Source organism: Natrix helvetica, assembly GCF_964273705.1.
Source record: "Natrix helvetica genome assembly, chromosome: 4".
Taxonomy (NCBI): Eukaryota; Metazoa; Chordata; class Lepidosauria; order Squamata; family Natricidae; genus Natrix; species Natrix helvetica.
This window is the reverse complement of record NC_138550.1, coordinates 37,634,531-37,660,387: the sequence shown is the minus strand read 5'-3', so window position 1 is coordinate 37,660,387 and position 25,857 is coordinate 37,634,531. Positions and strand designations below refer to the sequence as shown.

Below are 25,857 nucleotides of genomic sequence, written 5' to 3'. Positions count from 1 at the left end.
CTTATATTCCCATGAGCAAATAAGCTCACCTCAAAAGACACTGATCAGAAGAAAGCAGAAGAAATACTTTTACACAGGTAAGTACAAGAACATGGTTCAATTTGGCTTCTCAAAATCCATTTGTCCGCTCAATATTATTGGATTTTTTAAAATCAGTCGGTAACTAGAACTTTTGTTTCCAATAAAAACCTTAACAATTCATATTAAATTTGCCATTCTATACTGTGCAGTTTTTCATATTACCAAATTGTGCATTCAAGCAAGTTAAGTGCATGTTTACTTATCACCTGCTTCAGGATATAGTTTTGTATTAAAGCTATACGAAATGTCTTGCTAGCTGCTGTACCTAACAAAATCAAATCTTTTTTTTTCAGAATTTCAGACATATCTTTAATATTTTATTGAACAATAACATTTTATTGAACAAATCTATTTACAATACAAAAAAATTAAATGAAATACTACTGTTGATTTATTGCAGTTTGATGGCTCAGTTTTTATTTGTACTCGTATAAAATGCAGAATAAAATAATTTAACCATCAAGAAGGAAGCACAAATTTCCTTACTTGTTAAATCTGTAATTGCTTTTACAAATTAAACATAATTCAAAAATACACACACTGCATGTAATCAAGGTGTTATACTGCGCAAAATAAATTAAAATTTTTTTTGAAGTATTTCATCCTACACCTTGCATTAAACAAGAAATGCTGAATCTTGTCCTACATGACTCGAACTATACAGTTCTAGATGTTTAACTGAATATGGCTAGACCAAAGTACCAGTAACCTTTCCCACAGATGAGCATTTCAAATTTGTTTTATAAGAGATGGCAGAGATAAAATAGCCAAATCAATACTTTTTGCATGACTGAGGATGCACAAAGTCTTGTGACAAACCAAATGGATAAACAAGTTTGAGCCATCCTTTAAGAGTCAAGTCTTCTAAAGGCTATTACTAGGGAACCACTGTCAATATTTAGGGTAGTAGAGGATCTGTTGTAGGTGCTACAAGCTATCCTTAAAAATAAAATAAAAATTGTACCTAGCTTGAGTCAGATTTAATGGAGATGCTTGAAGTAAGTACAGTATAATTTTTATGTAATGTCTTATTTATATATCTGGTATCTAGTTAGAAAAACTGTCAGCCATGCAGTTTCTTTACTGAATAGGAAGATTAATTGAGTAGCATACCAAGTGTTTATTAGCTGGCAAAACATGGGGCAACACTAACAATCATTCAACTTTTAAGCTTTTATTTTCAAGATGACATAATCTTAAATACAGCAATAATCCTCTTGTGGCTATGGAAATTTTTATTCTTTAGGTGGGGTAAGGGAACCCTAGCACATTTTCAATTGGGTCCCTAAGCACTTCATAATTATTACTGCTGGCTTTGTATTTCTCATTTCAGACTGGAGGTAAGAGAGCATTACACAAGCCATTTGAGAAATACCACTTTTGTAATACCAATGGCAATTCTAAATTAACTAGAAAAGAGAACATTATTTCCTGCAATAATGAAAACGTGCCAACGACAAACAAGTGTTTGATTGAAGTCACTCATGTAACTCTTCTTCTGGATAAAAACAATCAATCAGTATCCTGTTTTAAAAGCTGGTGGAAAGTCAAAATACTAATCACTTACAAAGGGCAGTCAACACATTTTCCAAAAGTATGTATTTTAGAATATGGAGTTAGGCTCACAAATTTAATTACTAACTCATAATAGTATTTAACAGCAATTGGGAATACCTTGAAATTAAGTATTGCAAATCTATTTTAAAGTACCTGACAAGTCAACACCGAAAGACTGGCGTCCTAGCAATGCTGCCATTTGTATAATTTATCCTACGTATTAGTTTGGTGGTAAAGCACAATAAATCAAATGGTGCACCTTAAAATTCCACTCAACTGTTTTTTATTAAAACATAGCATAGCAAGTAAGAAACTGAACCTTTTGCAGAAGGTTAATCTTCCCTTTCAGTTTTATACTAAATATTTATGATGTTACATAATTTGGAATTAATTTGAAATGGAATGTTTTCCTGAGGAAAAGGCTTATATTTCTTGGATATAAGTCTGGATACTTAAATGCCTATAAATCAAGAGTGCAGCAAGACACTAAAAATAAAGTTGGTAGAAAAACTAATGTTTTTCATTTCTAGAAAATTAAAACCCAGCTTAGGGAATACTGAAGTATAGTTACCGATTCATACCCACAGCACTAATTATCCAGCAAGTGTCAGTACCAGGCACGCCTTACTTGGGCTTAGATTATAACCTTGAATTTAGCCTGGATGACAGATCCATAGGAAATAACAGGTTCAGCTAGTCAAAAAACATTGAATAAAGTAATAGCAAACCATTTTATATTATCATTTTGAAAAGTGCACAGTTGTGCCTATGTAATAACTAGAAGTCAATCTTAGCATGTTATCTTTAAACATCACCCCTAATGCAGATTAAGAAATGAAACACTAAAGCTGCTAATACATACTAAGGTCCAAGAAAATCAATGTTTTATTTTTGAAAAAAGTCAGTTTCATGTATTGATATATTAAAACATGCTGTCATTTAATATTGCCAATTTTAGGACTCCTGTACAAGGAAAACCTATTCTCTAATCTGACCAAATTAAATAAATTCCAATTAAGACACAATTGAAGACTGAGATTTGCAAATAACTCCCATTTAATAATATAAAGTATTAAAATATTTTAATAAAATCTCCTATATAGTAAGATGTACAAATATATTACAAAATATATGTTTTTGGATTTTAATTATCTCAAAAGTAGATAACGTAGGTACCATATTTGTGCAATTTTGCATGACTTACAAAAGTAAATTGAAAAAGGTCTGTTCGAGTTATAATTCGAATTGTTTCAACAGTAGCCTTTGATACTTAGCATAGTCAAGCACAGCTTCATCTGTGTAGTTATTAAAAATATCATTTGGTGCCTAGATATCAGGATTGACCTAAAAGTGGTTAGAAATATAATTATAATTTAAGCATATCTGTGTCAAAGGTTCATATTTGTTTCTTGAGAAAAAAATGTCCTTAATCTTTATGAATAAAATATGATTTTTTAAAAATCTACTCACTTACCTGAGAGTAAGTACCATTAAACTCAATGGGACTGACTTTGGAGTAGAAATGTGTAGGATTGTATTGAAAATATAGCTCAAAAGGTCAAATAATTTCCATTTTTAAAAAAATTGTACTCACTTTCAAACTCCAATGATCTTCAAGAAAGATCTTAATTTTTATTATGAAAAAGTTATTTTTCATAATAAATATTTGTACACCATTGTTCTTAAAGAAAGGGATTTCTTGGATATTTTGGGATTAGAATACTCTGCTTTTATATGTGTACTATTTTAAGAATAAGGGTTTTAAAGCTTAACTTTGCAAGGCACAGTGCAAATAATTTTATTGGTACTCTGAACTAAAACAATTTATTTTTACTGGTTAAGTCATGGGATTTTATATGTATGCTCACTTCAAAAAATATTCAGAAATGCTTTGAACTTCATAATATTATACTTGCATAGAAGCCTGACAGGACTGCTTAATGAATAACAGATTCTATGCTCAAATTACTTCCAAATTATTTTTATAGCATGCACTTGCCATGATAGCATTTGAATGGATTTCTTAAGAATGCAATTGTTTCATAAAGAAAATTAAGTGCAACTTTTCAATGTTGATGCAATATGAATATAAAGTTATATCCATAGTGTCTTAATGTCAATTTAAATCAAGTGTGGCCCTTTTTAATTCATTTTCAATACTAAAGTAGATTTTAACAGATGTAACTCATACAGACAACCTTAAAAAGTTTATGCTTAAAATTTATACACCAGCTGAATTCAGTTAAATTCTAACCATATGAATTTACTACTGAGCCTAAAACTGCTTTTTGATATCAAATATTGTAGCTGTGTGGATTAGCTAGTTCTTGTTAGGAGTGAATTCTATCTATACATTCATCATGATCAGGTCTTGAAAAACTTTGGTGCATTTGAATGCAGTTTAAGTAGGTGAATTTGGAAATATCAAAGACATACTTTAGCCCTTATTGTATGCCTTAAAACATTTATTAAGATACACTGCCCAGCACTGTTTTTTTCTTACATTCATCGGTTCCATTTCCAAGGTACAAAATATACCATTGCAAGAAGAGTCAACCTCTATACATGGATCTATTTTTAATTGATCCAATTTTAATGCACAGCAACATTGAATGTGACTCAAACTAGTTTTATCATACAGAATGGCTTCCTTTGAACATACAGATTCAGAAAGAGGCATGTCCCATAGGCATTTTTCTCTGGAACAATTGTTTTCAGTCAGCATGAAACCTATTCTGTATACAGCCACCCAGTGAATTTACCTAAGAGTAGAACTATGCAAGAACTTGTGGCTTTTAGATAACTGGTACTTTGGGGGTTTAAACAAAGTTTGCTTGTTTTCTGGATACTAATACTGCACGGCTCCTACTATCACTTAGTTGTGACCCGTGTGCTTTAATTATCAGAAAGATCATGATTTTCTTTAGTAATTTTAGACTTCTTTATAATTAAGGCCAAGAAGGGAAAAGCAGGTTGATGCAGAATATTGTAGTGTTCCATCACTACTCCTCAAATGGAGAAGTCTTCATACATCATTTGTTCAGGCACCTGCAAAAAAAATTAAGTTGGTTAGTCCTTTGGAATCTAATATCATACTGAGATTCAGTCATTTATTTTTCCTAAACAAAAGTGAGATCAAACAATATTTGATTTATTTTTCCCAGTATAAGACGCACATTTGTCGTCGTCCCCCCTCAAAAAAGAGGGTGAAAATCTGGGTGCGTCTTATACTCTGAATACAGCATTTTTGGCCTACCGAAACCCTGCCCCCTTTGCAAAAATGGACGTGCAGAGGGTTTGGGAGGGTTGAAAAATGCTCCTGGGGCTGGGGAGGGCAAAAATGAGCAAAAAACTGGCGTTTTTTGCTTGTTTTTTGCCCCCCTCCCCAGCCCCCAGGACCACTCTACAAGCCTCCCAAAGCTCTGCGTGTCTTTTTTTTTTTTTAATGAGGCGTGCAGAGAGCTTGGGAGGCCTACAGAGTACAAAACCTTTTTTTAAAAAAAATTACCTCTTCAAAATCATGGTATCTCTTATACTCCAGTGCGTCTTATAGTCTGAAAAAATACAGTAGTTACCTTTTTTTTCTGAAGACTTCATGAAAACATTGAAACACTGTAGAGTAAGCTTCATAATTTTACCTGGTCAAGTAATGATTTCAACAATGTTGCAGTTAAGTGCTGTCAAAACTAGCAAACATTCTATTACGTGTAATATAATGCTTTTTCATACTACTGGGCTAAGGCAACACTAGATGCTACTATTTAACATTATATGTAATATAATTTTATTACATTTTTAAGGTTTTTTTAATCCTTTACCTAACAGTATTTGCATCCATTTGTTTAAATCTCGTTTAACATTTTATTGCTGTACAAATACCTAAAATTATACTTAGTAAAATTGTAAAACTTACTTTCATCATCTGAATCAAATCCAAAAAGTGTCCGACACTTCTTTTGTGCAAGATGACGCTGAAGTGCTTCTGAGTTACAGTAGGTGGTCAAACATTTGCTGCATCTTAGTCTCTCTGATTTGCTACACGTTTTGCCTTGCTCTGAATGTGCATCTACTTTATCAGTCAAAGTTTTTCTTCGTTTTGGCATGCTAATATATCGTTCATCAAGGTAACTCGGAGGCAATGGTCTAATATAAGGCTTTGTTAAAATTAAGCCGTATGATGTATTTTCTGTTATCTGATTTGGTTTAGAAAGTGTCTGAGAATCCACAAGAGTAGTATCTGATATATCTGTACAGTTCTGCAGAACAGGTAGAATAGATCCATTTTCTGTCCTAGTATTGGCACTCGTTCTTTCCAAATCAGCATCCAGTGTGGCTGTTGTTTGTTCCAATTCACCATGCCCATTGACTAGCTGATCATTAAGTTTACAGCTTTCTAAATTTGGCTCTTCTTCTTCAGGTATCTTTTGGTCTATTACGTTCACAACTGTGATAGCACTACCATATGCATTTTCATTCCCATTCTGGATTAGACTATTTACTTTTTTCTCAGTCTGGATATAAGTCTTTGGTTCTAGAGAATCTTTCCTTGCTTTCCAAGTAGGAACTGGCAAGTCCATTATAGGCTCCTTTTCACCACCATTATCTGCTATTTCTTGAATAGCACATTCAGATTCCAAAACAACTGAAGAAATATTTTCACTGACTTCAGAAGGATTTGGTTTGTTTAAGTAATGTTGAGCTTCATGCTCATATAACAATGAAATGTCATCAAAAAGTTTACAACACTCTGCAAAGTTACACTGAGCTTTAAACTCAGTATGACTTTTCATATGTTCTGCAAGCTCAGTAGACAGCTTAAATCTCTGATTACAGTTAAAATGCAAACAGAAATATACATTTGGATAAACATGTTGTTTCAGATGATCAATAAAATGATGGGAATCCAAAAATTTTCTCTGACAAAATCTACATTTTCCATTATTCCATTTCATTATATGCTCTTGCACATTCAGATCAGTAGGATGAGCCTTGCGTGCATGCTTATTCAGAAACCGTATTTTTTTAAAGACTCTAATACATCCATCTGCAGGACACTTGAAATTACTTGTGTGATCAAAATCATTTTGAGGACAGAACGCACCATTTACTTTGTGAAGTATAGGGAGTTCTCTATTCAGGCTGTTTTCTGGTGATCCTTCTTTAATTTCCACCTCAGGAATATTATTTGAATCATTATCACAACTACCATTTTCAACAACATCATCCTGGCTACTAACATGATTTTTGGTTACATCCAGTGCAAGTTCAGAATTCTGCATCTCCTGATTAGTACTTGGAATGACTAGCTCCACTTCATTTTCTTTAGTACTGTCCAAGACCCCATTTTGAAGGGGAACATCAACACTAGAACAGTTCATTTCATTTACAATAAGAGTTTCTTTATCAACAGAAGTTGCAGTCAGATGATGCAGTGTCATTTTCTTGATGTGATTCTTTAAGTGCTTAAGCATTATACTTTTTTGTCTGAATTTTCTACAACACATTACACATGAGAAACTGCCCTTCTTCTGATGAGCCTGGGCATGCCTCACAATATGGCCGCCAACAAATTCTCTGTTACATAATATGCAACGATGTTTTGGTACATTGTGATCAGTTTTAGATGAATTAAGAACTACATGGTTCTTTTTGCAATTACCATCATTTTCCAATTGTGCTTCAGAAGTATCTTCATGACCTAGATCTCCATTGTTTATCTCAGGTATACAAGATTGATCACTCCTCAGCACTCGACGTGTCTTTGATGTATTTGCAGAAGAAAGCTCACGTGGACGTTCAGTCAGTTCAACTGAGGCTTTTTCTCTTAGCAGTGCTAAACAGTTCTGTTTGATCATCAAAAAATTCCAAAATTCTGGATCAAAAAACAATCCCTTTTTCAAAATTGGGAGCAACTCAAAACGTACACGATTCTGAACTGAACTTATCTGTTCATTGTAGTCTTCATCTGTACATTTATATAGCTGTTCAATAGTATAATAGGACTCCATGGTGCGCTCAATAAAAAATATAGAAAGAGCACATATTCGCACTATTTCTAAGTCACTTGGCAAAAAGTGAGCAATGGTTTTGTATATCAAACATTTCATTTTTGGATCATCATGAAGATCTAGCTGAAGAGCACTTCCACAGATCTCTACACAAATCTGTAGACCTTCCTTGCCAATCTGTGAGAAAGAAAGGAAAGGTAGAATAAATTCAGAATACTGAGTCTTTGCATTTCCTTCCACAGAGTTTCATATCTCAAAATTATAGCTCAGTTATACAAGAAATGATTCCAAAGTTACAATTCTCAGCATCTTTAGGGAGAAACTGGATATAAAACAAAAAAACCCAAACCCTAATACACAGGAGAATTGGTGAACAGACATAAATATTCTTAAAAGTATTGCATTATGTCAATGTAGAAAAGAGACAATATTGCAAAAATTTTAAAATATACACTCATTTTAAACTGTTATCATTGTACATTATATTTTCCTATAACAGTACGTTCACTCAGTTGAGTCAAGCCAGTTGATGAATGGAGGCTTTTTCAATTCTAGAAGACTAAATTTTGATCATTTTTTCGAAATACAGTTAAAGCATGTGCAACATATAATTATATCTTTTAAAACACAAGGACAAAGAATTTGTTGTAATTCTTAAAAGTAATTTAATTACTAAATTAAGGTTCAGGCAAGAGCATAAACAAGTACTCCTTTTCAAATGATTAAAATAATGCAAAGGCTTGCAAAGTTGTTTTGGAAAGTGCTCGAAGTACCTCCACATCAATGTATCTAGGAAAATGGCAATTCACGAATACACAAATTGAAAAATTGGAAGCAGTTTCCAAAGCAGCTGCATGAGCCCTATAAAAAGATTGCTATTTCAATGTTCCTGTGTACTGCAGATCCCTATATACAGCACATTTTATTCTTGCCCTATAATAAAACTTCAAAACCCAAACTTCATAAGTACGGCTAGGGTACTATTTACTGTTCTCCTATGCTAAATATGCAAATAAAATATTTTAGATAGTATCAATATATTCTTTAACTAAATAATAACATAACTTATACAACATTTAATATTGGTACTTTTAAAACACATATCTGAGGCAAATGCTATTACTTACTTCATCCCTAATGACTTTCATGAAAGGGAAAATAACTTGTAAATTTGTAGCTATCCTTAAAAGATGGTAGCATTGATCTACAAATACTTGCTTTGATGGGTTAGACCTAAGTTGCAGTTTACTCCAAATAAAGATCAGCTCCCTGTAAAACAAAATGAAGCTTATTATTTTAGGAACCAAGATACCAATCATATGCTATTTATCATGTTAATATCAATGGTAGATATAATTCAGAGTTATAAAAATAATGACATAATTTGTGTCATTTGCATAATGGTACTATTATGCAAATCAACTAGGAAATGCACTCTCCAATTCAATGGCCATTTATTAAAACCAGCCACATCCTCCAATTAGTGTATTAAAATAAATTTTCACTGTATGCAAATTCTACATGAGGATGTATATAATATTATCAATATATTTATATTATTCAAAAAGCTATTTGAGAGAAGTCATAAATAAGTGGTTGAGCCTAGTTTGTCTGCAGACCAAAGGTTCAATTTCCAGCATCTATAAATGTAACAGGAAAACTCCAAATCTCTAGAGCAGTGATGGCGAACCTTTTGGGCCCCAAATGCCGAAAAGAGAGTGTGTACGCTTGTTGGGGCTGCAACTCGGAAGAGGAGCTGCCCAGAGGGCATGCATGCACTGTAAAATGAACTTCTGTTTTCCACAAGCTAGTCTTCTGGTTACTTTGTGCGCATGTATCCGCGACGATCAGCTCATGCCGGAAGACCAGCTCTTCCAGTTCTGGTACTGCCACACAAACAAAGGCCAGCTGATTGTCACACACATGCGCACCAAAAACCCAAAAGAGGAACAGGTGATGCCGTGCGTGCCAGGCAACATGGCTTCGCATGCCACTTCAGGCATGGGTGCCATAGGTTCGCCATCATGGCTCTAGAGCCTTCACCAATCTATGTGACATTTTTAGGTAGTCAGCTTAAGGCACTTTTGCACTCTCTTAGATAATTCTCCATTTTTGAATTTTTTAAACAATTAAAATGTAAGGTATAGTTTGTACAGATTAATGAAATTTTGATCAAGTTTCATAAAAGCCCCAGCCATAAATGAGAAGTTGTAAGAAATTAACTTAGAAAAAAATAAGTTACTTTCTAGTTGTCAGTTAAGTAAATCAGTTAAGATTATCCAATATTTTAAGCAATTTATAACAATACAAAAATATCCAATACTTAGTTTTCACTAATATATTGAATTGATGGATTTTACTGTCAATGAAATTACATTGAAGCACTATTTATTCTTAATAATTAATTAGGCGCTGACCATTCCTTTATAATTTACTCGTAATTTACTTTTATTAAAGCAGTATTATTGAAAGAAAAGATTTACCAGATGCAATACATATCCCCTTTTTTGAGCTGTGGAATAAGAAACAATTCACAAAGATTCAATGCTACAGCAATCTTCCCTTCTTTTGCAATGTTGCAGATGATTTCAATGCCATTCTTGCAGTCAGTCCTCAGCAAATGCTATGCAATCAAAATGAGATAACTCAGGCAAGTGTAGTAAGAAAGAAGCTAACCTTTTACAATAATTGGAATTCTTAGCTCCTATTACTAGTTGTATTACCCAATATAGGAATCTAATAACACAAGGGAGAAGGGAAGTATATACAATAACAGGAATTTATATATGGCATATTTGTTTTTTATTAATTTGAACAGAATAGTTAGTGTTACTCCTATTTTTCATGACCAAATTTCCCATTACATTACTTGTTACTTGGCAATCTTAGAACAGGGTTAATGAAATCCTAATACTAGGAAATAGTTGTCCAATATTCAAAAAATAAATACAGAGTTGTGATTAATCTATATAGTCATAATACAGGAATATTTTTTTAAAAGAAATTGTAGTTTATTTTGCTTAATATGAATTAGATTTCTATCCCTTTATCAAGATGTATCATAAAACTGCATTAAAGCTGACAAACTGTACCTCTTGGAATAGGTGATCTTCTAGCGGAGACATATAAAGACACATGAAAAATGCTTGATGGAAGTAAAGATCTTTGCTAATATTAGGATGATTCATGCAAGCTTTGATAAGAGCCATTGCCTCTGGGATGCGTTCACAGGCAATAAGATATCTGGCACGTAATTCAAAGAACAGTGGATTTTCAGAGCTTAAATATTTGTTGACTGGTAAAAGAAAACAAATAATTCAGTTATAAAATATGAACAGTAGGTTATATAAAATCACTTTTGCAAAATATTGGAAACATTATATTAAACTTATTAAAATTAAAAAGTGGATAATCTATGTAGGTTTTCTTTTAAAAACATGGATAAGAAAATGTGGCCAGTATAAAATTACTATGACACCAATGCAAAAAAATGCAGTTTACTATCTTCCTTTTGTTGCTGCCTCCCCCGCCCCAATTGAGTGAGACCATAAATTTAAGATCTTTCTTCCTGACTGAGTACTTGGGAATTTCAAGGACATATCCTAAAGATAGCCATTTCACCCATTATGAGTCTTACAACTTCCTTCCAAAATGGAAACATGTAAATCCTAATGTAAAGAAGTGCAACCTTCTTCTACAATAATAACAAATAGCATTTCTTTAACACTGCTCCTAAATATGCACACATAATTTAATCCTTGAAACTATTCATTTAAGACCGTAAATACTTTAAATTAGAATGCTGTTCAGTGAGTTCATAATATATTCCTATGAAAGTAACACAACATTTTATTTGAGAACATATCTGTAATTGCAATAAAATGATTTATTATGTGCCATCAAGTCAGCTTGACTCTTGGCAAGGTGATAAATTTTGTCCATGATGTAACAAGATGCACACATAAAATTATTCTTTAATCCTGTGCCCATCTCAGGACCAATAACTATAAAATCAATGTAAATTGTTTTCCATGCATAAGAAATAATCTCAAAATCCATAATATGTTGTACACTAAATTTTCTTATCGTTCTGCCTAACTTTAGTCTCTAATTGAATTAGTTCTATTCTGTTATTAAGAAATACATTACAACATTCACTGCCTGGAAACAATTATAAAGAAATGAAATAAAAATTTCCTACATTTAACATTAATTTAAATTTTGCTATTTTCAATACATATGGAAAATTATTTGTACCTAATTCCTGAGAAGCTGGTCTTCCTTTAAGAACAGCTTGTAATACAGGATCCTCCCAAGGTCCACCGTCTTTGGTAATTCGAGTCACCAATTCTAAGTTAACATTTCTGTATCTGCTGAGTCGATTCTGGCAATCCTATGGAGGAATAAATAGTGAACATTAAAGTACTTAGAATGTACCTGGGAATGTATCAGTACACTGCATATACTTCTTAGTTTTTAAGAATATGAGCAGTAGTGCCTGGAGTTAACCTAAAGCAAAGATTTCACCATTTTTAGCATAAAGTTAGGGGCTACAACAGCACTAATTGCATATTTGCCAAAAGGTACCAAAACTGACTGCACCATACTTTTTTATTACTTGTCCCAAAGGAAATGTTTTAAAAGTGAAAAGTTGAGGAGAGTTAACTACCGTGTCTCCCCGAAAATATGACATGTCCTGATAATAGGGCCATGCCACATTTTTCGGGTGGGCAAAAATATAAGACCTCCCCCAAAAATAAGCCTCCTGGACAATCATCCCCTCCGGCCAGGCAGAGCACCGCTCACCAACCTAGCGGTATCCTGAAAGTGCCAAGCCGTGGGAACCGTGGGGGGCGGGGCAAAGGTGATTGCGTTGCTTAGAACCTTCAGGATACTACTAGGTTGGTGAGTGGTGCTGTGCCCAGTTGGAGAGGGGGGGTTAACGGTGGCTACTGTCTTGTGAGCTGGCTCCCAAAGAGCCAGGCACAGCCTCAGGGGTGAACGGCTGTGTAGCGCTGTCACAGCAGCACAACACAGCAGCCATGAAGCCACCACGCTGATGGCTTCAACTCCCTTTCCAGCCGGGCACAGCATCATTCACTGACCTAGAGGTATTGCCAAGCTGCGTGAGCGCATGTTCGCCACTGCCCGGCTCCCGCAGTTTGGCGCCTTTAAAATGCCAGTGATGGTGCTCTGCACGGCTGGAGATGGGGGTTGCGGAAGCGGCTTTCCGCTCCCGCTTGCGCGCCTCCCAGCCTCACAATGCTCTGGCCCAGCTCTCCCTGCAGAGCCAGAGCACCTCCGCTGCCGCCACCATCCCAGCATGGCTTTTTCGGTGGCTTCCAAACCAAGTCTTCCAGCAGTAGCCGCTCTGAGCGTACGCTGTATGGTTGTACGCTCTGGGAGTACGCTCTACCGGCAGCCGGCCCACAACCATAAAGCGTACGCCCAGAGCCGCCACTGCCGGAAGACTCAGTTTGGAAGCTGCCGAAAAAGCTATGCTGGATAGTGGCGGCAGCAGAGGTGCTCTGGCTCTGCAGGGAGAGCTGGGCCAGGGCATCGTAAGGCTGGGAGGTGCGGGAGGGGGAGCAGCCGCTTGCACAACCCCCTCTCCAGCCATGCAGAGCGTCATTCGCTGGCATTTCGAAGGCGCCAAGCTGCGGGAGCTGAACGGCGGCAAACAGGCGCTCACGCGGCTTGGCGATATCCCTAGGTCACTGAATGGTGCTGTACCCGGCTTGAAAGGGGGTTTGCCAGGTGGCTGCTCGTGAGCATGGTCACTTCATGGCTGCTGGGTTGCGCTGCTGCAACAGAGCAACACAACCGTTGGCCTCTGAGACTGTACCTGGCTCTTTGGGAGCCTGCTTGCAAGAGAGCAGCCGCCCGCAACCCCAAAATAATAAGCCCCAACCCATATTTGTAGGTCAAAAGAAAATAAGACCCTGTCTTATTTTCTGGGAAACACAGTAAGAATTCAGTAAAATGAACAGAACTGAAAATGTAACTGATGAACTAATTTGGAATATAATTATTATCTGTTCACAATAATACAAAGTCATAGTTGCCATTCTTTATCTGGTGTTGGGCTTCATATTGATCAACCTCTTCTCAAAAACCTTGGATGTCATTATGTACATTTGCAGATCCATGCAACATAACCTTTTACAATTGACAGATAGAAATTTTGTCAATTCACAGATTTTGTAAGTGCTGTCCAAGTATGTTTGGTATGGCACCCAGTGTGTTAATAACCACTGAGATCACCGTGGCCAATTTATGCTATCATTTTACAAATTTTGATTTTAGATCTTGATACTTTGTGATCTCTCCTGTTTTTTTTTCTATTCCACTACCCTCTGCTATTTTCCTCTTTCCTTCCTTCTCTTTCCAGCAGGCAAATAAATGACCGCTGCTGGATAAGGAAGGGCTGCTGCTGGATGAGGAAGGGAGACACTGGCTGGGTGACTGTCACAGAACATGAAAACAAAGATAACATGACTGCAGCAGCACAGAGGCAGTCAGCAGCATGAAGCACAACTCCCCCAAAATTGATTCCCTTGGGAGTCATGGCTCCCAGATTTTAGACACATCCTGTATGTTAGCCATTTACCTTACCTTGCTTCAAAAACTATTGCCCTATAACACACCATTTCATCCAGTTTAAGTCCTTAACAATGAGAATTTTAGTAGTATATAGATATCATAAATAAGAAGTACTTAAAAAATAGTGTATTAGGCACTAGGCCAAGAGCTACTGAAAATTTCAACAGGGGAAATATAAACTATAGGAAAATGTTTATGAATTTAATTGGCAAGGATTATGTAGCTTTGCTCCTTACTAATTAACATTTTGTCAACTGCCATTAAACATTTATGGAACATCTACAGAGTGCAAGGAAGAGAGATGGTCTGATACAATAACAGACTCTAAAGTCACAAACTGATTCCTACATGAATTTGATATTAACAATTAATCATGTTATTTATATACAATTCACAGCCTTATGCATTGACTCAGAATTTCGTACTTAAATTTTAAGTTATTTAGAAACTGATTTTTTTCTTTTTGATAAAGTTCCTTATCCAGGTAGTTTGTGACGCCACAGCAACTGGATCCAAAATTTCCTGTCACTAAGTAGTACCATCAGAAAACATGATCACATTGCTTGGCAACAGCAATCCCTGCAATCCCATTTACTGTTGTTAACTGAATCCCATGGTCTTTAGGCAAGGCAATTTCCTGCTGCTTCAAGATCAATGGGGGAAGCCAGCAGAAGTTACAATTCCCACACTCACAGGCAAGTTAACAGCTTCTGCTGGATCAGGGAAGAAGAAAAGGGAAAGGTGTTGTGGGGAAGGATCAGAAAGGGTACACAATAGGTACGACAGTGTGTGTAAAGATCTGCGAAAAGTGCCACATGAGTATGGGTGGATGGGTGGGTGAAGGTGTAGGAGGGGTTGCACGAAAGGCACTAAATAAGTCAGGAAGGGTGTGTGAGGGTTTGTGATAGGCACTGCATAGGTCAGGGAATGTGCACAGGGTTGTCCAAGTGACCAGTGCAGTGCAAATTCAAAGAGGCTGGGGGAGGATGCACAAGTAGGAGAGTTGCCCCAGCAACTTGCAGTCTTCTCTGCTGGCTTCCCCTTTGACTTTCTAGAGATGGAAGATTGCAAATGACACTCATGATCATTGGGCACTTGGGAACCAGTTATAAGTATGAATGGATTGCTAACCATTCAGATCACAATCATGTGACCAAGGGGGTGCTGGAATGGTTGGCACTTTGCAAATCAGCTATATAACTACCATTCATTCAGTGCTTTCAAAGCTCTGAATGGTCACTAAACAAACGGTCATAAATCAAGGACTACTTGTAAACTGGTAGCATTATGCCTGTTAACACTTAATTATTTGAACACTAGCAAATTACCTGGATTGATCCAAGAATGTCTTTTAAAGGATCTTCATAGAATTCATCTTTTCCAAAGAATAGCAAGAGTTCGAAAAAGCTCCTATAAATCAAAGCAACTTGAAGTTAAAAAAAAATAAGCAGAGCAAGCATATTACGTCACAGGTTTCAATAAAGAATTTTAAATGAAGGAGCAATGTTGACAAAGCCCTGTGCATTCTCAATCAGGCAAGCTCATTTAATTGTACTGCAGCATAGAAAGTTATTGACAGGGTAAAATATTGGAGTGATATTCTTCCTAATACAATATTGAAGTGGTATGTTATGTTATATATTAGTGGATTTTTAGTATATTATAGAGTCTATGTAAACTTCCATATCATATAATTGAAGAAATACTTTATAAATTCAAGGGGATTTAAATGATGAACCAACAGTTGGTGCTAATTCTTCTATCTCCAAACAGAAAGCAAGGTTTTTTTTCAGTAAACACTGCATTTTTTCAGTTTTTGTACCCATGCATATTATTCCACATCATTATAAGACAATGGATTGTTCTCAAAATCCATATTAGATTAAAAAAAATAAGCAGTCTAATGAAACTGAACTTTAAGTCCCAGTCTACAACTGTTGGCTTGATAAAATTAAAATTGTTGTTAATCAGAACTGAACCTCTATATGTATGAGGGTGCTAATTTCTGATACCCTGAGGTTTTAGCTATTTGTTGTTCAGCATTCTTTTTTTTTAAACAAAAATTTTATTGGTTTTAAGAAAAATAATCAGGGAAAGGGATGGTGGATAAAGTTACAAATTTTGACAGTTACATTATGCAGGAAATGGCCCTCCCCCCCATTCTCATAACTTTCATTTATTAATACATTAAATTGTTGCTACTTAGTAGTATTTTGTCAGCATATAACCTTTTATCTTCAAATAATTTCAATCATTTTATATCAAACAGATTTTCTAGTTCATTTTTGTGATCTGAGTTTTCTCGATGTTGCCTCTTCTCCCCCCTCCAGCAGAGCTCCGGCACCTCCCGTGTCCTGTATGTCCCGTGTAGTGTCATCAGGTTTATCTAGGAGGACTTTGTTTTTTTTCCATGAAGGCCTCAGCCTCCATAGTTGTGTTGATTCTAACTCTCGTGTCCTCCCAGAATATTAGCATACACTCTGGCATAAGCCATCTGAACCACACCCCTTTCTGGTATAATTTCTTCGCTAGAAGCGAATAATTTTTTCTTTTATCTCTAACTTTCTTTGGGATTTGTTTCAGAATGGCTATTTCTCTATCCTTGTATTTTAATGCTTGCCCCCTTTGTGCACTCAGAATCTCATCTCTTGTAGTCTTTCTGAGAAATTTAATGTAGACCTCCCTTGGAACGTTATGTGTTCTGGCATATGCTGAGTTTACTCTATAGACCAGGTCAATATCCCACCCCAACTGTTGTCTGTCTTTTTTGATATATTCAGCCAGTAAACTTGTCATAATATCCCTCAGGTCTTCATCATCAGCCTCAATTACATTTTGAAATCTAAGAAAAAAAGACATCCTTTCAAATTCCATTTTTATCTGATGGTTCTCAAGTTCTTGGTTTCCTCTCTGAACCCCCTTCACCTCCCCCCTCATCTCAGCCGTCCCCTCCTCCAAAAGTTCCAGTCTCTGTGAATTTTGAATCGTTCGGTTTTGGTTCTCTCTGAGCTGTTCGTTCATTTCTTTCAATTGGTTTTTCAAGTCTTCCTGCCCCTTTAAGAGTTGTTGAAACATCTGTTGAAAGTCCACCTCAGGGGGCTTAGGCTGGAACAAAGACGTTAATGTTTGTTGTCCACTGGGGCTGGACGTTGAAGAAGCTGGGGCGGAGCCAGCAAAACCCGGTTTCCCCGGTGGTGGTCTTTTGGGTGGCATTGTAGTAAGAAGAGCTCAGAGGTGACTGTGTCAGTGCAGAGAAGAAACAGTTGTAAAGGTGGATAGCCAAGAGAGATCGCGAGGCAGGGAGTCCAGACAAATAAAGACCTTTTCTCAATTCTAAGTCCAGGCAATAAAATCCATTGTTCCAAGTCCAGGATAAAGTGTAACAAGAGATATCTCTGAGTGTCACGGAGACAAAGACAAAATGCCAGCAGTTTCTGTGGGTGGAGTCAAATTTCAAAGTACATGAAGTGACAACGGAAGTGTGCCATCTTGCCCTGCCAGCTCCGGGATCAGAAGGCAACAAACCAAAAGTTTTCAAAGTTTTCAGAAAGAAACAGATCACCACCTCATTTTCACAATTGCAGTAAAATAAATCTGCTGTTTGCTATGAGCGTGACTTCATTCCAGCGCTTCCCCCCCTCCTCCCCCTCAGGGGGCAGAAAGCAGTTTAGAGCCGCTTATCCAGGGGGGGGGAAATCCCCCTCCCTCCAGTCACACTTCCCAGGAACAAGTTGAAAGTTTTTTCTAAAGAGCTGACAGTCTTTTTGTTTTTCCTTCAGTCATAAAAGGGAACGGGGGGAATCTCCATCTCACCACATTGTAACTGCGTCCTTCAAATCTTTAGTTTCGTCCAGCTGCCTCAACGCGAAGACGCAGAAGCGCCTCCCCTTTTGCCTCCCAATGCCTAGGGCGATGCAGGGAGCCCCCCCCCCGGCCGCCGCCGACACAGGGGGTCCCCCGCCAAGCATCCCCCTCGGCAGGAGCCCCTACAAGGCTTCCTGTGCCCCCCCCGATCAAGGGGGAGCCCACCAGGAGCGCGCTGGGCGAGCAAGGCATGCCCGTCGCGATCCGCAGCCGGAACCGGAAGTCCGTTGTTCAGCATTCTTGTGATGATCCTTCACTAGAGCTTGCAAGTCTAGTGCCTTAAATGAAGTTATCAAATCTTTCCACAAGATCTGAGAGATTTTGCAGTAATTTATGTATAAGTGTGCTAACAATTATTTCCCATGTTTGTAGAAACAATTAGATAAAAAGGCAGCTTGATGATAATACCACACTAGCCATGCTGAGTGCAAATAATTGCAACTTATTACATTTTTATATTGGGGAATTGCTTTGGCAAGATTTGCCTAAATATAGATATGCGGTTTTCCCTTTGACTTGCCTAAAAATGAAGGATGATGATACCCAACAGCAACCTGCCCTTCACTAGATAAGAATACTTGCCTCCAGTCAGATTCCAAATATGTATTCTGCACTGGCCTAAATATGTATTCTGCACTGGCCAATGCACTATTTGATATATATCCAAGAGAGTCTGGATTGAATTTCCTATATTTCAAACTAGTATCGGAGTCTGTATAAAGATAGACTTGAGTTTGAATAAATGATTAAAACTTTTTTTTTCAATTTGAAAATGTTTTGTTGCCATAGCATACAAATTAGTTCATGTCTTATATTTTATTTTGTCAATTGTAACATCATTTACAACTTTGTTTTAAATATGGTAATTATTCCTATCCCATAAATAATTGTTTAAACAAAGATATCTTAGTTTGGAGCAGTGTTCTTTATAAAGCCCGTATGTCCATTAGTGTACTCCACACAAATTCTTAAACAGTTCTCACATTTTATACATTTGGAAAACTATGACAATAGTCTTATTCCCAAAGCTTAAAAAATATCTTTGAAGATTAATTTTTCAAATTATCCTATACTATCCAGAAAGTTAAAGAGTTTACAATAGGAAGAGCATGGTCTACTTACAAGGCTAGGCTACTTAGCACATACTGTACATGTTCACATTCATCTGGAAAAGATACACATGCAGATGTGAAACAACAGAGAGCTGTTTGGAGTACTTGAAGCTGTGGCAGAGGAACTTGCCATCTTCCAGCATAATCTTCAACAACCTGTTTGGAGAGAAAACAGTACACATGAAACTTGATCTGAAACAGCATATAAGCAGGAATATAGCATACAAGGAAATAAATCAATTTATTATCTATTTCATCATTTATCCTAACATTTCTCTATCATTACCCACATATAATGCATCCCACTTCCGGCTCATCAACTTTTTAACCTTAATTTGTAGTATCAGTTGAAAGTCTGTTTCCTATGTATATTTATATGTATTAAATTCCTCCAAGATTAGCTGTCAGATTTTGGCTTCAAGCTTTGTTTAAAAAGTAAACAATATGTTCAGTATTATACCTTAATAATTCTTAAAGGGGTGTATTTAAGTATGTCTTACACTGAGTTAATATGCAAGAACTTTTCCAATAAACAGGAATTTATGATTTATAATAATTTTTATATGGTTATATTTCAGGATTTATAATAAACAGAATTTTTATTTCACTCCAGAACTATCACATTCAAAATAATAGAAAACAAGTTTCAAAATGTTAGACGGACCATGTACAAGAACAGTAACCTGTTTTATATTAGTAACTTAAAACATCTTATTATAAAACAGATTATCATACTTCCATCATTTTGACTTTCGAAATGTTACATTCTGAAATTGTCCTTGGACGACAGTGACTGATTTATTTACAAAAAAGCTAAATTGAATTGTCTAATAAGAAGTAATGGTAACTTTTAAATCAGCTGATTTCCTTAAAAAAATAAATATACGGTATTTCTACAGATACACCAATTAAACGTGGCAGAAAGGCTGTATATCATATTTATATGTAGAGAAAATATAAATACATAAGATTATTTGAACCAGTATATAATGAAGTTATATAAATAGAACTATTAGTGAATTACACTAAATAAAACTACATGAAAGAACGTTTTAAAGTCTGATCTCTAGATTACCTTCTTAAATTATATACAAAATCATGTAACTTAAAGAACTGCTATTTCAGTAAGGACTAATTTCCAATAGGGAAACCTACTTGACTTTTAATTCCAATAGATTCTCAGAGAGAGAAAAGAAATCTTTGATACAGCTAACAAAAGTACTGCGAAGGTAATTCTTTACAATCTGCTTCTACAAATAGTCCCCGCTTACCAATTGATTTCTTAACAACAATTCAAAGTTACAGCAACATTGAAAAAGGAACTTTATGACTAGTCTCAAAGGTCCAATCACTGCAGCATCCTGCAATCACATGATCACAATTCAGATGCTTGGCAACCAGCATGCATTTATAATAGTCACAATATATGGAAGTAACTTGATCACAATTTACAATCTTCACAGCCAGTTTCCAACAAATAAAGTCAACGTCAGAAGACATAAGTTGCAGTCACATGATGTTGCACTTAACCACAGGTGATTTGCTTATTGACTGCAGGCAGAAGTGATATCATAAGTTGGCATGTTGCTTAGCAATTGAATTGACTTTCCCATTTGCAATGGCTAAATGTGGATTTACTAGCCTTATTTTTCTCCCCAAGAAAACAATTCATGCTATAGAAATGTATATCTACTTTTGTTAAAAGGAAAAAAAAGTAGCATCATTTCATGTCTGAGAAATAATAGAAAATTACAATTCAAAACATTCCTAATTTAAGAGGCCTGTTAGCCCTCTGATTTACAGATAAAACATAGCATCTACTTAGAAACAAGATACACAATACAATTGCCATAAGGATTTTTGCCTCAGTATCAACATGCTACTAGCTATTATGATTGGTTGCACAGTTAGCCAGATGTTTAGATTAGATCCAGCATTTTAATTCATCTATTGAGTCCTTCCCAAAGACCTGGAATAAGTAGATATTGTTGCTTTATATTAAAGGTATTGTCACAGTTTGTAAGCTGGTCCAAGTGAAGCTGCCTATTGCAACTGACTGATAGTTTTCAATGTTGATGGTGTTCAAATGGTGCTCCAGATGTTTTTGAATTTTTATTAATAATTATCATTATTAGGCCCAGTGGCAGTTAGCTACATGTTTAGACTAGCTTTGGCATTTTAATCCATCTATTAAATCATATTTTATCCCTTTTTATAATATATTTGATTAACTCAAGATGGTAAATATATTTAAACATATTTAATACTCCTGCTTCCTATTTTCCTACAATTACTGTGTAAGGTATGCTACACTGAGAAAGTTACCCAGGTGGCGTTCATGCCTAAGAAAGGCCTAGAACTCATCATCTCCCAATATATTGGTATAATAGGGGGGGAAACTGCAAAGAAAAATATCCATAAAAGTATGATTTAAGTATCAAATTTTATTTAAAAAGTTAAGTGTCCCAAAATTAAAAACCAGTTCCTAATCACAATCCTATGATTAATCATCAATAATCAATGTGATATTTGCCACATAGCATTCAATTCAATACATAAATCAAAGCTTGGAGTATGTACTTACACTGTAACCAAACCAAACCAAACAGTATATAACTATAAATTACAAGAAATAAAAGAAATACTGCTTGTGCTTGCCCTGTATGAAAGGATCTGTTCAACTGGAAAAGCTGTCAAATGTCAATAAATGTATATAACATCAGACTTCACTCCAACGTGCTGATAATTACACCTGTTTCTCCCATTGAAATGTCTAAGTGAAATATTACATTTATCTTTACACCCCAAGTTATAGTAAAAAATTGGAATGTCACATCTTTACCTTCAAACCATTAAAAAAACTACTTATTCGTAAGATTACAGTATGAGTACACTTATGTCAATTCAAAGTTAGCAAGTCATTCACATGAAATGCTCTCCATATTTTTTAAAATGCACCTTACTTTGGAAGGTAAAACACCGATTAGAGAGGCACATCACTGTCAAATTAAAAACAAATGATTAATATAAAATAGGAAGATCAGAAAGGTAGTTAAATGTAATGCCACACAAATCTAAATACATTATCTGCATGTATACACAAAATCAGTTTGCTAAATAAACAACAATGGCTGATTATTACACTTTTTGCTAAGTCAAGTTCAAAAACACATTATGATTATGAGTAATAAATTAACCCTAAATCTTAATTCTTATTTTTTGTTTTGCTGACACCAAAATATAACCAATTTTGGATAGCTCTATATTATTTTTTAATCACTATCACACTGATTTCAAAACTGTGATACATGATTTGTAGGAACTGGCTTTTGACTCTTTTCTTGGGATAAACTGATATGTAAGGAAAATGTGTTGGAAATGCTTCAGCTCATTTATAGGATTAAATATTATTTTTAAAAATAATTTTCTGCAGTAAAATAAAAATATTATCTGCATAATAACTTAGTGGTATTATTTACGTTTATATTTACAGCATATACTGACTTACATTTTAAATATAGACACATCTTATCTATGCATCTCATGACACTAAAACAGCCCAAAATTACTTCCTAATTTTAACACATCAAAAACTTTAATAGGTTTTAGACTATAGTACATTTTATTCAACAAAAAATATTTCAGACTTACTAAATTACATTGCATTTATATACTAAAAACTTAGACACGCAATTAAATTAATGCTTCATTTTCATCGTTCTATAAATGTTTCAGTTAGGAAGAAAATTATTACACATATTAATCTTATTCTGAGACAAGACTCAATAATTTCAGATATAAATATTCCACTGAATTATACCTACAGCATGGAAACTGAAGCTTGGACAAAGAAAAGGGTACTCCATGTTCTACTTATAACCAAAAGATTCTTCAGTATTAGAAAGAAAAATATATGCCCCAATTCATTAAACTGCAGTTTGTTATTAGCAAGTCATCAATAAATGACTTATCAAGATATTTATAATTATAATAAAATATAGTTACCATTCATTAAAAGTTATGTAGAACTTTTATATTTATATGAAAATTTATTAATATGTACTCTGTATGAAATCATTCTTTTTCAAAATGTTTGTTTTGAATTCAATTAAGAGACTTTTTTAAAAAGCCAGGAATAGAGAACTGGAATGAAGTCTTTATATCGGTGGCATGGAAAATGTAACAATACTATGTTTTCAAACCTGTTTTTACACAGGATTTTATTTGTAGATTTTTATGTGTATTTCCTATTCTGGATTTAGAAAAACATCCAGTATATGGCCACAGAGGTAAGCTTCTATCAGATATATACATTAATATTAATAATTCTCAGAAGTATTATAGAGATATACTTTAACCTATGAAACATATATAATATATTATTTCTAAATCAAAAGTCAATATGAACCACACATCAATTTACATCATAATTCTCTTCATTTTGTGTAAATGTGATACAGTAAAGGGATCCAGACACTGAGGTATTTCAATCATACTTTATGGCATAGCTTTGTGTGAATATAGTAAACTGTGGTTTATGTCATAAACTATGGCTAAATGGTTAATTTGATATATGAATCCAGCCACTGCTTTAGTACAATTTTATTTGAATAACAAAGCAAATGTATTCACTAAAAAAATCACAAAACAATTGTATTTAATCAGACTTATTTTTAGGTAAGGATAGGATTCCACCTAAATAATGTAGAAATGCACAAGGCTAGCACAGCATAAAAGTAAAAATCATGTTTAGACAAGTTCACTTATATTCTAAGTCTCTCAAACATAAACAATTAAACACCATTTAAAAATCATGAGAAAGCAATGATATAATCAGAAGATTCTTCATACATCACAGATGCCAAACACTTCAACATGTGGCTTTTTTCTGAATATGTTAATTCAGGTAAATGTGCATGATCTTAATTTTCATTTGGGTCTTTATTCCAACCCCGTCACAGAACTACCTTTAAATTCCCCAAGCCATGTTGGATAGAATTCAAGATCATGGGATCTTATAAAATAAAATGCCAGCAAAGTAATACATGGCAGGGTTAGAATGAAGTGGCAAACTGAAGTCAACACACCTGTAACAACCCATCGAGATCTTCCCTCCAGCTTCCATCCCATCAGAAAAAGATATGCACTGGCAAAATATCTTCCGCAGGTTCTTAATGGGAAACTGAACAACTACCGGTAATAGCAATAAGGCAGCAACGAGATAATAAACAGTGGGGTGTTTTCTCCGCAACCCTCATTCATGCTCACCAAATGCAAAGTTTTAAGACCAGAAGGCGGCGGTCTGGGAAGAACTGAGCTCCTCCCCTAACCCCTTTAAAGAACTAGCTTTTTCTTATTGCCTCAACATTCATGCAAATGACAAGCTGTCTGCAAGGAATATACATCCTTCCATTCCCCACTATCCTGTCAGAGCTGAAGAAGCTTCTTGGATGAGAAGCGAAACATCTTCACAGAAAAAAAAGCAAGGAAGTCCAGTTGCCTCCTGAAAAAAAGCACCACTGAGACAACCATGAAATGGATGACTGAGAATCTCCACAGACTTTTAACGTCAATTTAAAAAAAATCCGAGAGGGCCACCAACTCCTGGAGCTTCGGAACGGACCCTTCCCCACAGGCCCCTCACCCAGGTAACAGCAAATGGAGCGGCCCGCGAGAAGACGGGGTAGAGGCCTTTTGCTGCACCTCAGAACCCCCAATTCCGTCAGACCGTGAGGTAAAAGGAAAGGGCCAGGGCCAGTTTCCAAGCCACCAAGGGTGACAGTGACAAGGACAAAATGAGAGAGCGCTCGAGGAACGGAAAACTGACGTCGCGAAAAATCAACTCCCCCCTGACGGACAGCCGCCTGCTCGGCCACGGGCGACTGTCCTACTGCTCTCCCTAGAAGGGAGCGAAGGAAGAGAAAAGGCAGAAATGAAAGAAAATCGGGTTCCTTCGCCTCGCCCGGAGAAAGGGGGAAGCGCCTCTGGGAGCGCTCGCCCTCTTATTTTTTTTTTTCCCCTACAGCCGCTAGTTCTGCAAAAGGCCGAGACAGAGAGGGAGGGAGGGGAGCCTCCGACGTTTTCGCCGCAGAAAGATCGGTCCGAAATTCCTTGGCGTCCATCGCTCTGCTGTCTTCGCCCCGCAAGTCCCGGAGTGTCAGTCTACAGGGGGCGGGACTAGCCACTCACCTGGCAGAAGCGGTAGCAATAATACTGGCTGCTCAGGGCAGGAGACAATCCGGCGGGAAGGTGCGGCTCATTAATGGCCTTGAGTTCCTCGCCGAGTCTCTCCGATTCCTGGTCGCTCTCGTCTTCCGCCATGCTGCTCTGGCCGCCCTGCGCGTACCGAGTCCCAGCTCCCTCCCCCCGCCCCGATCTGCCGGATGACCCGCCCTCTCGGCCGCATACCTCAATTCCGGCACCGCCCCCGCAGTGCCTTGTTAGTGGTGCGCGCGCTTGTCAGTCAGGCGCCGATCCCTCATCCTCTGACCTACAGAACCTTCATTCCAGCCAACCCCGGTGGTTGAGGCCCCGATTGGCCGAGCTGGATTCCCTGTTCGAAGCTGAACATTCGGCAGCACTTTTTGATTGGTGGAGAATGTTATCGATAAAATGAGCTAAGCCCCGCCTTT

General features: G+C 36.2%; 1 protein-coding gene across 1 annotated transcript; it reads right to left on the bottom strand.

Moving 5' to 3' along the window:
- Positions 1 to 377: 377 nt before the first annotated feature.
- On the bottom strand, positions 378 to 25,601 carry ZNF654 (zinc finger protein 654). Its single transcript, XM_081953311.1, has 9 exons — positions 25,415 to 25,601; positions 19,236 to 19,381; positions 15,578 to 15,659; positions 11,904 to 12,039; positions 10,739 to 10,941; positions 10,130 to 10,269; positions 8,774 to 8,915; positions 5,552 to 7,823; positions 378 to 4,686 (listed from the first exon to the last, which is right to left on the bottom strand). The coding sequence occupies exons 1-9, from the start codon at positions 25,544 to 25,546 to the stop codon at positions 4,679 to 4,681; spliced, it is 3,261 nt and encodes a 1,086-aa protein (XP_081809437.1). The 5' UTR covers positions 25,547 to 25,601; the 3' UTR covers positions 378 to 4,678.
- Positions 25,602 to 25,857: the final 256 nt, after the last annotated feature.

Coding starts and splice junctions, on each gene's coding strand:
- ZNF654 (XM_081953311.1), bottom strand. CDS start 25,546: ATGGCGGAAGACGAGAGCGACCAGGAATCGGAGAGACTCGGCGAGGAA. Junction 15,660..19,235: donor GTGCTAAGTAGCCTAGCCTT/GTAAGTAGACCA, acceptor TTTGATTTATAG/GAGCTTTTTCGAACTCTTGC. Junction 8,916..10,129: donor GGGGATATGTATTGCATCTG/GTAAATCTTTTC, acceptor TTTGTTTTACAG/GGAGCTGATCTTTATTTGGA.